This window comes from Trichechus manatus, unplaced genomic scaffold (assembly GCF_000243295.1).
Source record: "Trichechus manatus latirostris isolate Lorelei unplaced genomic scaffold, TriManLat1.0 scaffold00047, whole genome shotgun sequence".
NCBI lineage: Eukaryota > Metazoa > Chordata > Mammalia > Sirenia > Trichechidae > Trichechus > Trichechus manatus.
In genome coordinates this window covers 10,550,683-10,565,139 of record NW_004443983.1, presented here as the reverse complement: position 1 = coordinate 10,565,139, position 14,457 = coordinate 10,550,683, and the positions used below count along the sequence as shown (strand labels likewise).

The window sequence follows — 14,457 nt, the reverse complement described above, 5'->3', positions numbered from 1 at the left end:
TCACAGTATAGGGAGAGCAATTAGGGTCACATAACAATGTATGTATAAATTTTTGTATGAGAGACTAACTTGAATTGTAAACTTTCACTTAAAGTACAATAAAACAAAATTCAGAAAAAAAAAAAAAGAAGGGCTTTATTCTGTCAGGAGGTTCATTCCCTCTAGGACAGAGTAAGAAAAGCAGAGAAGAAAAACATTCTAGGGCATGTTTAGAATAACAAGTGGTCTGGTCCCTCTAAGAAGGTATATTCCATCGAGGCTCAAAATAAAGGATTAGTTCACATAGCTTCTGGCATGACTGACAAGCCAAATAAATTCAAGTTACGGAGGTCTAAAAACAACAGTTGAAAAAATTAAAAGTATGGGGTAGGAGAAAACAAAGAATTCAAGGAGCAGTGCTTACTTATGCCAATGTCACTTCTACTGATTTAGGAATAAAGTCCAAACTCATCTAAAGGGGCTAAAAGAACTAACTGAACCATTTCATGTTGAAAATCTTGCAGCTGATACAGTGTATGGTGGAATTTTACGCTGGTAAGGAGCCCTGGTGGCACAGTGATTAAAGTGCTCGGCTGCTAACCAAAAGGTCAGTGGTTCGAACCCACCAGCTGCTCTGTGGGAGAAAGATGAGGCAGTCTGCTTCCGAAATATGTACAGCCTTGGAAATGCTATGAGGCAGTTCTATTCTGTCCTACAGGGTCACTATGAGTTGGAATCGACTCAATGACAGTGGGTTTGTTTGGTTGGTAGAAGAAATTCCAGAAAAATCCTTCTTTGACTTGGCTTTCCCCAACTTTTGTGTACCACGTGATGAGATTCCCTTTAGATGGTCACCAGGCTACTAAATACTTAACAACCTGTAGGCCTCACATTGTAAACAATTTTATGATGATGATGATGTTAGTGTTGGCTTTAATTTTGAATAAGTATGTCTGGCTAATCAGGAAGAAGTGAAGAGAGAGGCAGCTGGGCACATGTGGCTGCAACTGATTAGCACAGGGCTACAGCCAGTTAGCCTCATACTGGGAGGCATGATGCCTCCTTTTGGGGAACCTGCTTAGTAGCAACACTTTCTGGCCAAGCAGACACTGTGGAACCCACTGGGATTTGCAGATGGAAGTGCTGCCACTTTCTCAGGGGAAGAGGATGGAGCAAGCACCCCTTCTCCTTCCAGATCCTTCTAGCTAGGGACCTCCCTTTCCTCCACCACTCTAGCCAAGCCAAAGGGGAGTGAGAGGCAGCAATGAAGGAAGCTGAACATTCAACAAGAAAGTGTATGTGAATGGCTGTGTGTGTTCTTTTCTGTTAGGCACAATCAAAAGGCAAAGAACCTGAGACAGGTTGGTAACCTGAGCGACAGCCCTGGGCCATCTCTAAGATGCCTGCTCAGTGGCTTCCTACTGCTTAGCACATCAAGTCCTTAACTTCTAGGTCCAGTTTTTGAGGTCTGTCACTTGACTGAACAGAGGACCTAAACAGGGAGGATGATCTCCCCACTGTACTAAAAATTTTGCAAGCATACCTTTTAAAACATATTCCCTTTATCTGGAATATTCTTCTCTCTCATCTAAATCTACTCAAATCCTGTAGTCTTAATTCTTCATTCACTCAATATTTATTAAGGACTGACATTAAGCCCTAGGGATAAAAAGCTTAAGAAGGCCAACTATCTGCTCTCAAGGAGCTTGAAGTCCATTTCTAGGTTTCAAATTTTATGCCAACTCCAATCAATTGTTAATAGCTTCCTGGAATACCCTACTGAGGATTTTGAAATCATACCCAGGCTGAGTGGTAATAATGAGTGTCAAAGTTGATCAGCAATGTCTGCTGCAAGTGCAGGAGTAGTAATTGGTGGCACCATGCTGTATATTTGCATCTACCTCGGGCTTGAGCTTAATTCCTACCTCCCAGGCTCCAATCCTCAACAATATCACTCTTCTGAACCATACCATGCAGCGCTAGATTACGTCTTACATTGTTCGTTAGCTTAGTCTTCCTTCCACAACTAAAATATAAATCTGCTCAGGGCAAAGGCCAAGTATAAACCTTCAATGATGCAAAGAATTAAGCACAAATAAAATGCTCAAAAAAATACTTGTTGCCCAACTGACATGAGAATCAATGCATACTTCTACTGCTAACTCTTCTCATTCTCTTCTTTGGTATTTTCAGGTATGTCAGCCTTGTGTTCTTGGGATCATTATCATATTGAGAATCAGATTATAGCGGAAATAAGTGTCAATACTGGGAGCAGAGCTCCTCCTGTGTTCAGAGACAAGGTTTTTATGGCTGCAGGAAAAGATGCTGTGAGCTTTGAGTAGCAGAGCTGGATGGAACCTAGAGAGCTCGTATCTCACCATTCTGCTCAGAGTGTGATTATGAAAGTCGGTGAGGATAAGCAATCACAAGCACTCTTTTTCTGAAAGTAGGTAGGCACACTTCATGACTTAACCACAATGTTTTTTCTCCTATTAATGAATAATAGAAAATAATTTGCTGTTAAAACTAAAACTACATTCACTTCAGCTTCCTTGCACTTTAGAAGGAGAAGCTAAGGATACAAATTACTTCTAGTTCACCAAAACCAAACATGATTAAATCATTAAGAATGAACAGAAGAACGTTCAACTTTATAGACATTAGCATGCATAAACCAAATGATTATTGAGCTTCTAACATATATTTTAGTACTTTACTAAGCACTGTATATGAAGTTTGGAGCCCTGGTGGTGCAGTGGTTAAGTGATACGGCTGCTAACCAAAAGGTCAGAAGTTCAAATCCACCAGCTGCTCCTTGGAAACCCTATGGGGCAGTTCTACTCTGTCCTATGAGGTCACTATGAGTCGGAATCAACGTGATGGCAATGGGTTTCTTTTTTTTTGGTATATGAAGTTTATAAACCCTTCGGAGCCTACAATTTAGTTGTACAAGGGAAAAAACACATATCCAACTTATAAATAACGCTTGAGAGTATAATCTAGTGCTACACCCAGGTTAATACCATGTCATTGCTACTAATAACTGAATTGATATTTAGAATTTAGTTGGGAACTATGCAACTGCTTAAGGCCCAAACCATTAGGGTGACTAATACTTGTCATGCACTAGCAGTCCAATTTTAGGATCACTGCTATTTTTCAAAATCACTGAGATAAAAAATTCTTGAAGTTTCTCCCTAGGTACAAAATATGTCTAGAAATATCCATTTCAGATAAACTTAGATCGGATAAATGATATTTTTAGCAATCATCATTTCTATAGATGAGGGCTGAGGTTTATGATTAATCTGTTTTCCAGTTCAAAGCAGAACAGCTTACAATTGTATCTTAATAGACCATGATGACATATTCTAAGCACATCCCATACATTTTCCCCTAGTATGTTTAAGTTGGATTTGCTGCCAAGATTACTTAGCCCTAGTCTTTTCCTGTGTCACAGAGGAACTGTACTGACAATTCAGGCAGATTCTTCACACTCTCACATCACTCCAGCAACATTTTGAGTTACCAAGATCAATCAGAGAAAATCAAGTTTGTTTGTTTTTAGCACAATTACTCAGATAATTATCTCAACCCTCCATTTCACTTTGGCTGAGGATATGGCCTTAAAGACTTTCCATCTAGGAATGGCACCAAGAGAACAATGAAGGACCAAGGAAGCATTTCACTCCAAGGCTCCCCAGTCAGTTCAATGCATCTGAATGCCAGTTCAGGTCTCTGACTGACCAGGTAATTGAATACTTACATGTATAAAACTCATAATTTGGGGTTATTCATTTAGCTTACCAAAGGTACCTTCATATTTTAGAAGTATTTGCCTTAGGATTTAAAATAAAGTTTATTCTTTTGGTATGTATATGATGATCTGATTTACACACTACTTTTAAAGAACTGTCTCAGTGGGGTAAAATGAACCACATTCTAGAATGATACTGTATACAGCTGTTTCATTCTTATCTCAACTATCTATATAGCTCAAGAGGAAGCAGGACTAAGGATAAACCCTGATAGATCATCTCTACTGCCCTAATTCCCCAAACAATTCCCAATTCTCCCCCTAACTGCCTGCTGGAAGGCCTGGTGAAAGAGAAAACCGTACCTTCTAAAGTTACCCTCCTAGGTACTCTTCTACATCTCCACAATTAAGAGTCACTGAACAACTTGTAAATTTATATTCTAAAACCCAAAAGCACAAGCTACCAAGAAGACCTCATCCCTCCCCAATACTTGTCTTTTTTCTTTAAACAAGGAAACCTTATGTTAATGGAGAGATTATTCAAAGAGTCTCCTTGTAAGTCCATGAATGCCACTTCACAGACTGTACAGAAAGCGGGGCTCTATGAGAGGTACAATGGAGTCAACTCAACTTTTTGAAAAGCTCAGCATCAGCCTCAGCGAGAACTTAAATTGTTCCAGTTCCTAGGTCTCTGTTAAAACATAATGAGCCCATGCTTATGCCACTGTGAGTCCACTGCACAAACATACTCGGAGGCAAATCTGCTGTTCAGGGACTAGTCATGTTAAAAACCAGGACTTAACCTTGACGTTGGATTAAATAATTTATTTTTTCAAACAATTCAATAGGATCATCTACCATTCTGAAATGCATTCTTCTCATTGACACATCTGAAGCAAGTACATTTAAAATAAATACCTAAGTAAATACCAAGGACATATATATAATCTAAGAAATTAAAATTTAGCAAAAACCAAATAAAAATTAATGCTGAAGTGCCCTACAGATTTACAATAGCCTGCTAATTGCAAAAAAAAAAAAAAGGCATGTTTACTAGAAAACTTAAAAAGCTGAAGAATGAGTTATTGAAGAGAATATTCTGGTCCGCTAAGATACAATACATTACACTCAAAATTAAAGTTTTTAACACTAAGCTGGAGTGGCACAACCCCAGGTACCACCACATAATCTATGTAAATGGCCCATCTGGAGTTGTGCTCAAAGGGTGCCATACACAGAGTACAATGCCATTGGTGCCTCCTGGATTCTATAAGGTGGTTGTACTTTTTGATGATGTAGAAGGCATGCCAGCATTCTTGAGTGTTCTCCAGGTTATTGCTGTGGAACATGAATTATAATTTTATAGTATATAAAAAGTCCAGATATTAGATCACTGTTTTGAATTCTGGAGTCAACTGGTTAATTTCTTACACCTGAATGAGCTGATTATAAATTTGTATTTGGAATAAGCCTTTTACTATGCCTTTAGGGGGGTAAATACACTGAAATTGGATCCTCTTTAGTTTTTTAAATTATGTAAATAAAATATATGGTTAACAGAAAGAGAAAGCTTATATATTTTCTGGAGGTGATCAGGTGTTAAATCTATTGCTTCCCTAGCAGTAGTTTCTATTGTATGTGGGCCAGGTTTTTACTCTAAGTAAACCAGTTACAGAGATCGGCAAAGAAATTCCAGTTTTAATTAAAGAAAGACTGTAACTTCATTTTGTGAAAAAGGAAAAAGAGGAGGTGTAAGATACCTCTAATATCAGTTTTTAAAAAACACAATTGAAACCTTTTTTTTTTACATTGATATGCGCCAAGACCTTTAAGCGCCCAGCCCTCCCGGAATAAGAGAATTGCTAGAAAGTTACTTGGAATCACCCATAGACAATAACCGTTGGTGGTTTCATTTCAGGCAATGGGCTTGTGCCAAAAGGGACTGACATCTTGATGAAAGGATCACCAAAGAGTTGCAAGAATTTTTTCATGAGTAAAAATCCTTCCAAGAGCAACAAATTGTGACTTCCCATTTGCCACCATACATAAACGACAACTGTAAGAAATTAACAACATGTAATAATAATTTGCATTTGCTTTTCTGCATTCAAATGGTTCCAACTTTCATTCTCTGTTTTGGCACGCGTGCTTGCCTTCTACAGAGCTCGGTCTACTCACTACTACAGAAACACAATATTTACTCTTTGCACTGGATCTACAGGGCTATTTTTGGCAGGGTCAGTGGTCATATTTATGTTTCACCTAAGTGATCATTTGATATATTAAGATATATGTGAGCCTTCATGGTTTATCTATGGTGACAAAGAGTGGGTGAGGTTCTATTATAAACTAGAAAACAAGGCGATGTGGCCAATCACAGCAAAAAAAAATTAAACAAAAATACTTTGCAGCAGTTCGTTTTATTGCCATGCTATTACTCTATGACAATGGTTAATCATGAATTTAATATGAACTTAGGAACTTTTGCACAAAACTCATTAATTTAATTTTATGTTCACCCCTTATGCCCACCTACCTCAAGTTCATTAATTTGATCGGCATCAAATTAAGTCCATGCAAGGACTTATTTCATTTGGTGTGCTGACACCCACCTGTTGAAATGATAGGTGAGGCACACACACAAAAAGCTTACTTGTTAATAAAATTCAAACTGAACTCATTTAATTGTCTCTGATTCATTTTTCTCCTTGGAAGCTTAGACTTGGGTGGCTCTCAAAGAAAACATCAAGCGTATCAGATTCAATTTTGATTCATTAAATTCCACCCTCGCTTAAAAGAAAAAAATTAAATTTGGAAATTACACATTCTAAATGGCAAAGAGGTGTTTTAAAGAGTATAAACATCTGCAGTAGGACATACTGTACTTGACTGAAAAGTTTTCTTTTTTTTTTCAGTTAAACCTTATTTCCAAAGAGGAAATTTTTTCTAGAAAATTAATATACTCATTTAGCTGTTGTCAACATGTATTCCATCTATTTCTTTCTTTAATCAGTTTATTCAAACACTAAACTGTCTTCTCTGTGGATCACAATCCCTATCAGAAATACATTTTCATTTAGAGGTTAATATGCTTTATCTAAAATTGAAGAGACACTTCACATAAATGAAGTTATAATCAGCAAAAAGTTAACACTAATTATATTTAAAACAACAGATGGGGCATATTAATATGAAATCCATGCATTTCATATATATTGCTCTTAAGGATAGCATATACTGTAGCTGTTTGAGTAGTTCCACACAGCCCCTAATTTTTGGATAAGTTCTGGCAATATCTAATATAAGACACATTGCTTTGTTTGAGCCCTGAGGCTGTCACCCCTTCCCTGAATGTCACAACACATCACTCTTCTTAAAGAACAGAATGGTTTCTGTTGTTCAAGTTAAATAAATCTTTGCTTCTGAAATAGGAATTTCAGTTTTCTATTCAAAATGATTGAAAATCCAACCATCTAATTCATCACATCCAGTTCACATAAATTGCTGTACTGCAAAACCCCCACATGCTAGAGATAGAAGCTTTTACAGGTCAGATGGGGTAGGAACAATGAAGGGTTGAGGAGCGATGAAGGTTGGTGGTTGATATTTATAAGCAATAAAGACTGATAAGAAGCTACTGAGAATGTCTTCTGATGACCAATTCTTACCATTTTGAGAGTCTTAACAGTCTTGGGCTTGCACCCTCCCTCTCTTCAGTCCAGGGAGACCAACCTGCAAAATATGTTTAAATACAGTAGACAAACAGCCTCACCACATGTCAGCAAATGAAAAATGCCTCTTGAGAGGCTACACACAAATAACCATTTTCTGTGGTTAAGGTAAGTTACATGCAAATTATTGCAACCACTGGGGCTTTTGAAAGAGCTTTCCAAGCAGTCTTTAGGCTTAAACAGGGGACAAAGGAATCCCTGGTACCTGGCTTTGCAGAGTCCTGGGCTATTCTTAGTGTTTGGTTCATTTTTAAATTGCACGAGTTCAAAAGGTTTAGCAATTTAAAAGTAGAATCAAGTGATAAAAATAGATTGTTTTCTGGCTGCTCTTTGTTCCCAGACATACTACTGGCAGTATATTTGAAATTAAGACAGCAGAACAGGAATCAGCCTTCCACCGTGTAGTGTAATGCCTCAGAGTGGATATTTTTGGAAATGGCACTGCATTACATAACCTTCCGTGCTTAGGGAAAAAAAAAAAAAACCCTATACGGGGGGGAAAAAAGTCAGGAATATATACCATTACGCCCTTCTCCCCAAACCAAATAAACATTAATGTACACGCTGCAGTGATTTCCCTCTAAAACTTCAAGTCATCAGAACAGAGTTCTTTTGTTAGCATAAGTTACCACAAAAATTAAGATGAATGGAGAAACTAAAACTTCTCGAAAAGGGTAACATAAGCTCCGGGACTATTCCTATGATGTTATTATAGATACATATAAAAGCATATCAGGTTGTTATCATCACCAAGAAAAAAAAGAAGTCATTTATTTTTAAGCGACCCCCCCCCCCGAAGTTTAACTGCTTTGTAATAAAATGCAAAAAAAGTGTTGCAAGATAGAATGCCTGAAAAGACCCTCGGTAGCAGCGCTGAAAGAGTAATCATAAGTAAGTATGGACACAAATTCATTTTATAAAGGCGGGGGGGGGGGGTTGCATGCACCAAAGTGCATTTTTAATGCAAAGAGGCAAAACAGTGCCTAACAATGCTTTGTAAGCAAGAACAAAAATTGACCACACCAACAAGCAAAAAACCCCACCCCTTCCCAAAAGAATTCAATTCTCCCTCGTAACTTGTGCATTTTAGAAAAAGCCCAAGTTAAATTCCAGCCTTAATGCAGCAAGACCAAAATGCCAGAATTTTTCCAAGGTACACGCTTCAGCTCTTTACAATTTAGAGAAAAAGCATGAACTCTGCAGGGTTGAAGGGTCCAGCTAAGAGCAACGGCAAGGAATCGACACAAAAGAGAAAGCAGCGCTCCCAGCCGGAGATGGGAATGGAATATACTTACAGACAAAAGCCCCGCTCCCTGTTCACTCTCTCTCCTCTACCTGAAACACAAATGTGGATGAAAAAGGGCATCATGCTAGAAAGACAGCTGGGGGAGGGGGGAGGGCGAGGGGGAGGGGAAAGGGGTGGAGGAAGAGGAGAGAGGAGGGGGAAAGGAAACAAAACCCAAACCGGCTTTACTTCCAAGAAGTGCAGCCTTGGAAAAAGGAGGGGAAGGTCTCCCTGCCTCGCGTTCTCTCTCCTAGTGTGTGTGTGTTTGTGTGTGTGTGTGTCTCTCTTTCTCTAAGAGTGTCCCTCTTCTCTCTCCCTTTCTCTCTCTCTCTCTCTGCTGCTGCTAGTGAACAATGAGCTAATTCTGATGGGGCTGGCGCAGCGCCAGCGCCCCAGCCTCGCTGCCACTGTGCTGCTGCCGCGGAGCCAGACTGCTTACTCGGCAGGAATCCGCAGCTCGGGGCCCTGTCGGCGATCGGCCAAGGCGCGCGCGCGCACCGGCACCCCTCACCCTGCACCCCGGGCGCCCCGCTCGCCGCGCCGCCCCTACTGCGCCGCTCCGGGACCCTGAGGGGGACAATGCTGGCCCGCAGGTCTGTGCGCCGTCCCGGCCCCGCCCCGGGAGCACGGCGCGCACACAACCCGTCCCTGCCTCTCCTGCCCCCAGCGGACTTCTCGGCCTCGACGTGCTGTTGCTTTTCAGACAAATAAGGAGGCGGAGGAGGCGGTTTGGGGGCGTGCCAGTAGTGAAGTCGGCCAGGGCGCTGAACAGCCCGGCGGCCCGCCAGGGCCGCGGGGAGAGGTGGCGCGGCCCTTACTGTAATAATAAACCTGCAACAGAGGGCATCTGAGGGAAAGAGGACGGCGACAGGCGGCAGCCACCTTCCCTTTTATGTGCCTGTCCTGGGCGAAACAGAAAATAGTGCCCACGGCGGCGCGGAGCCTGACACAGACACACAAAGAGCCGGCACCGCACGCGTTTGCGCACTGCCCGGGCTGGGCCCCCGCCGCCGCATCTGAGTAGACGGGCTCGGCGTCCGCCGGGGGTGGAAACCCGGGGTGGGAGCACCGGGCCACCGGACGGAGAGACGCGGTGGCTGCGCATCCACACACGCGTGCGTGTGCAGAGTCACACATCCGCACTCAAACACAGTCATGCACACACAGGCGCACACACACAGCAAGAGCCGCGGCCTGGCATGGTCATCCCAAGGCACTCTGATGTTTCTTTTTCCCTTTCCTGCCCCTCTGAAATTGTACTGTTTTCAACATGAGGGATTGCTTCAAAAAATACAGTGCTTTGCCATTTCTGATTTTTTTAAGTCTTTTTTTATTGAAAAATTTATCTTTTCACAGTAATATAATAGCTCAAAATTTTGCTACAAACTCCAGCAAACTGCTTTTGTTGTCAGTAATGCACGATACCATTTTATGGTAACTGCAAGATGTTAAAGGGGAAGATTATTTCCTAATCAAATTGCTTTGCCAAGAAAAAAAAAAGGATCATGATGTCTTCTAAATTTACCATCCACATTTTATCTCCAGTTATTGAAAGCAATGTTTACCATTATAACAATCAGAAAAGAAGAAGAGGGAAAGAACTTACATAACTAAATTCTTAAACATGTTTACAGCATGTTTTTTTAGTTTAAATATATTGCATACAGAAACAACAAACTTAAAACGCAATATTTCTTATAATTCTAAATTATAATTTAAATTTAAATTAAATTATAATTTCTTATAATTCTAAAAATAAATTTTCATAAATTATCAGTGCTTGTTGCCAGGACTATAGATCGCCTATGTCTGTCACACTACAAAAGCCACTGCAGCAGCAAATATCTATTAGAGTGCCACTAAGTGTGATATTTAAGGAGCTAGCTAGGAGTTTCCCTGAATTAATCTGAAACATCACAGTCATTTTCCTGCAAAAAAACTTATCTGGGGCTATTGCTAAGAACAAAGAGGAGAAACCAAACTCACCAAACCTCCCCGATGCCTTCAGACCCAGTGTTTACTTGCCAGGGTGTGATGGAAGGAAGGAAGGTCTGAGGAGTAAACTGGGCAGTGGGAGCTGGGAGATGCCTGGAAGCTGCTTCTATGCTTCTGGAGCCCCAACAAGCTGCTCAAGGACACTTCAACATACAGTTCTTTGCATCTGCTTCAGGGACAGGTGCCAAAAAAAAACCCCAAGGGGGTACCACCACATTGAAGTCTATCAAAAATCTATCCCGGGAAGATATTTTTTAAAGTTGCTTCTGCAAGCCAACACACACACACACACACACACACACACACAGGCTTAGTGTTTATGCAAACCTTACCTTAGATGTAGCTTCAAAACACAGGGAAATTGGAGATTTATCAGATACTAATTTTTCTTCTTTGTGACTACAGACATTCAGGTGACATGGATTTTTAAGAAAATAATAGGTTATAATCTTCATCTATTCACCTGTAGTGTTCCAAACAACAGTAGCAATCCAACTATTCAAGAAACATTACTGAGTGCCTTCTAGTTGTAGGGGATATAGAGGAACTTATACCCATCATCTCACTCAGGATCTGTAGCAATAGTTATCATGGTCCTCCTGGCTGCCATGCTCTGGCCCCCTCCAGTCTGTCCTACAGACCCGCTCTTGGAAAATCTTTTTTCATCAGGGTAGCCCTGGTCCATTACAGGATAAAGAGCACACTTAGTCTTCCACTCAGAACACACCACAGTCTATTCACAGTCTTTCTGGCTTTATTGTCCATCTCTTTTCCAATATCAGTTCTTCGCTTCAGTTTGATTGGTCACTTAGGGTGCACACTCATCCCTAGACCATTAACAGCCAGGAAGCAAAGCCATGCAAAGATTAATTTAAATTAGGGTGTCTTGGCCTGGATAATTCTTTGATGTGGGAGGCTGTGCCGTACATTGCAGGATGTTTAGCAGCATCTCTGGCCTCTACCCACCGAACACCAATAGAAAACCCCAGTTGTGACATTACTAAATGTTCTCCGCAGGCACCAAATTGTCCCTGGTTGACAATGGCCCCTGACTTAGACAAGCAGATCTATTTCTTGAGGTGGGAAATGGGTGGCCTCCCTCTTGAGTCATGTGGACTGAATGGATAAGGGACAGAGACTTGAACAAAATCAGGGTTTGTTTAGGGAAGAAGAAAATGAAATGGGCAATACCCTTATCTTCAGAGAATTTATAGTCTAGGACGAAGGGACAAGGATAGAAAGCCAAAGTTAGGAGTCACTATGGTAAAGACAATTGTTGAGTTCTGTGCAGGGTTCTCTGCGAGCACAAAGGCTGCTTTCTAAACCAGACCAGGGGTTCAAAGAAAGTTTCCTAAAGGAGATAATGCATAAATTGAATGTGTGAAGAATGAGCAAGAGTTAGCAATTTGAAGACGGGGGAAAGGGGCATTCTGAGCAGAGGCAAGGGCAGATCATGAGCTAAGAAATGTGACTGAAGGCTAGAGACATCCAGGTGATGTTGATTTAAAGAAATAATAAGTAGAACCCTGGGTCAAAACCTGACCCTGCGTTCTGTCCCTGATCAGATTACCAAAGAATAGCCCATCAGAGGATTTGGTGAAAGGTGAGGATGTACTTTAGATACTGGTTTCTCCATCAATCTCCCTTAAATATCTTATTCTCAAATGTGTCCTGATATATCCAAATGTATCTCATGTATATTCCTGAAATTTTGTTTACTTTAGTCTGTTTGATGGCTTGGGGTAGCAAGTTTCATGAGTTTGAGCTCCAGGTGAGAGGCTGAATAGACAAGCAGAGGCAGCTTTCTATGACCTTGGAAGAGTTAGTTAGCCTTTTAGTCACCATTTCTTTATCTTTTAATTGGAGTTACGCGATAGTACCAGAATGTTGTAAGTATTATGTGAAATTGCATACAGTGTTTGACATATAGTAGCATTCAGTACACAGTAACAGTAGGTATTATAGGTAGTTATACAGAATAAAACAAGATGTTTCATGATGGGTCCCTGCCTCTCCTTCTAGCCTCATCTCTGGTCCTTCCCACACTTCTCTCTGGTTGGACTGAATGATGTGCTACTGCCCAGTGAGTCACGCTGTAGCGTGACTCTTGGGCTTTCACTTGCTGTTCCTGCTGCCAGAATGCCCCTTTCCCCCTTCTTCAAATTGCTAACTCTTGCTCATTCTTTGCACATTCAGTTTATGCATCACCTCCTTTAGGAAACTTTCTTTGAACCCCTGGTGTAATTTAGAAAGTGGCCTTTGTGCTCACAGAGAACCCTGTACAGAACTCAACAATTGTCCTTACCACACTGTCCTGTGACTTTGGCTTTATTTTTCTGTCTTAATCAGTAGATCATGGAGATGGCGCAGGACTGGGCAATGTTTTGTTCTGTTATACATAAGGCTACGATGAGTTGCAGCCAACTTGATGGCAACTTACAACAACAACAATCAGTAGACAATAAATTCCATGAAGGAATGAACTACAGTAGACGTTATTAGTTGCCTACCTAACATCCACTCTCTTTTTCTTCTCCCTCTTTCTTAATGAGATCCTGGTTTTATCCCAGTCTCCATTCCCCTCCCACCCCCCACCTACAGCCCACGCAATTCAGAGAAGGTAACCCTAAGGAGCAGATCCTAATTATTTTAGCAATCAGTACATTGAATTGCTTGGTTCTGATCATGGGCTAGGAATGAACATGGGACCAAAGTTTAACTAATCAAACTGAACGGAAAGAATTACAGTGCATGCCTGAGCTAAAAAATTTGAATTCTATTCTTAAAGCAATGAGGACATATTGAATAAATTAAATTTGAAAATGACATGACCAGATTTCCTCCCCTAAAAAAAGATTTTTTTGAGAGCAATTTGGAGGGTAGATTTGAGTAGGGAGAAGAGGAAGAATTGCGGAAGTGAGACCAATTACGAGACTCTTACAGTAAGCCAGGTGAGTAATAATGAACGGACCGAATTAAATTTACAAGCAATGTTGCTGTTGTTAGTTGCCTTAGAGTCAATTCTGACTCATGGTGAATCCACGGGTGCAGAGTAGAACTGCTCCATAGGGTTTTCAAGGTCAAAACCTTTCTGAAACAGATCACCAGGCTTGTCTTCCAAGCTATGTCTGGGTGGGTTCTAACAGCCAACCTTTCGGCTAGTAGTCGAGCGCTTAACTGTTTGCACCACCCAGGGACTCTGAAGTTACATTAAGGAGGTAGAATTGCAGGTCTTGTTAGGGGCTTGATACAGCCGGGGAGATTACCTGCGGAAAAGAGTCTAAGATGATTGCAGGTTTCTGGCTTTGTGACTGCTTACAGGATGATTATCTTTCCTAAAACAGAAAATACAGGAAGAAGAGTGGATTTGGGAGGACGAAGGGGGTGAGAATGAATTTAGTGTGGTACCGGCTGAGTGCAGAGCCCACACATTCAGTGTTCCCAAAAGCCAGTCTTGAGTGATTTTCTTATCGCCATTTCTCTTTCCTCATGCTTCTCTTCCTTGCACCAAGCATTTAGAAGAGTAAAGAATTTGTAATGCTTCTGCCTGTTATTCGTTATGAGTTTGGGGATATAGTAAAATTGACTGTCTGAGAAAGAGCCTGAAGCTGAAGAAGTTATATATCCATCAAGGGCAAAGGTTTGTCTAAACCCAGAAAAATACGTTAAATAGGCACATGAAAGTTGCAGTCATGGAGGTGCAGCCAAAA

General features: G+C 40.9%; 1 protein-coding gene across 5 annotated transcripts in view; it reads right to left on the bottom strand.

Annotated features, from left to right (window-relative positions):
* NREP (neuronal regeneration related protein) overlaps positions 1-9,736 on the bottom strand; it is a 32,342-nt gene extending 22,606 nt beyond the window's left edge. Inside the window, exons 1-3 of one of the 5 annotated variants that reach the window (XM_004377000.1) lie at positions 9,571-9,736; positions 8,763-8,802; positions 7,405-7,468 (exon numbers count right to left, since the gene is read on the bottom strand). In XM_004377000.1, coding sequence (XP_004377057.1) covers positions 7,405-7,407 — 3 coding nt within the window. In that variant the 5' untranslated portion in view covers positions 7,408-7,468; positions 8,763-8,802; positions 9,571-9,736. Of the gene's footprint in view, positions 1-7,404; positions 7,900-8,762; positions 8,810-8,987; positions 9,336-9,570 lie in introns of those variants that run through there. The other 4 variants (XM_004376999.1, XM_004377001.2, XM_023731977.1 and 1 more) reach the window with 4 other exon arrangements.
* Between the last annotated feature and the right edge of the window lie 4,721 nt (positions 9,737-14,457).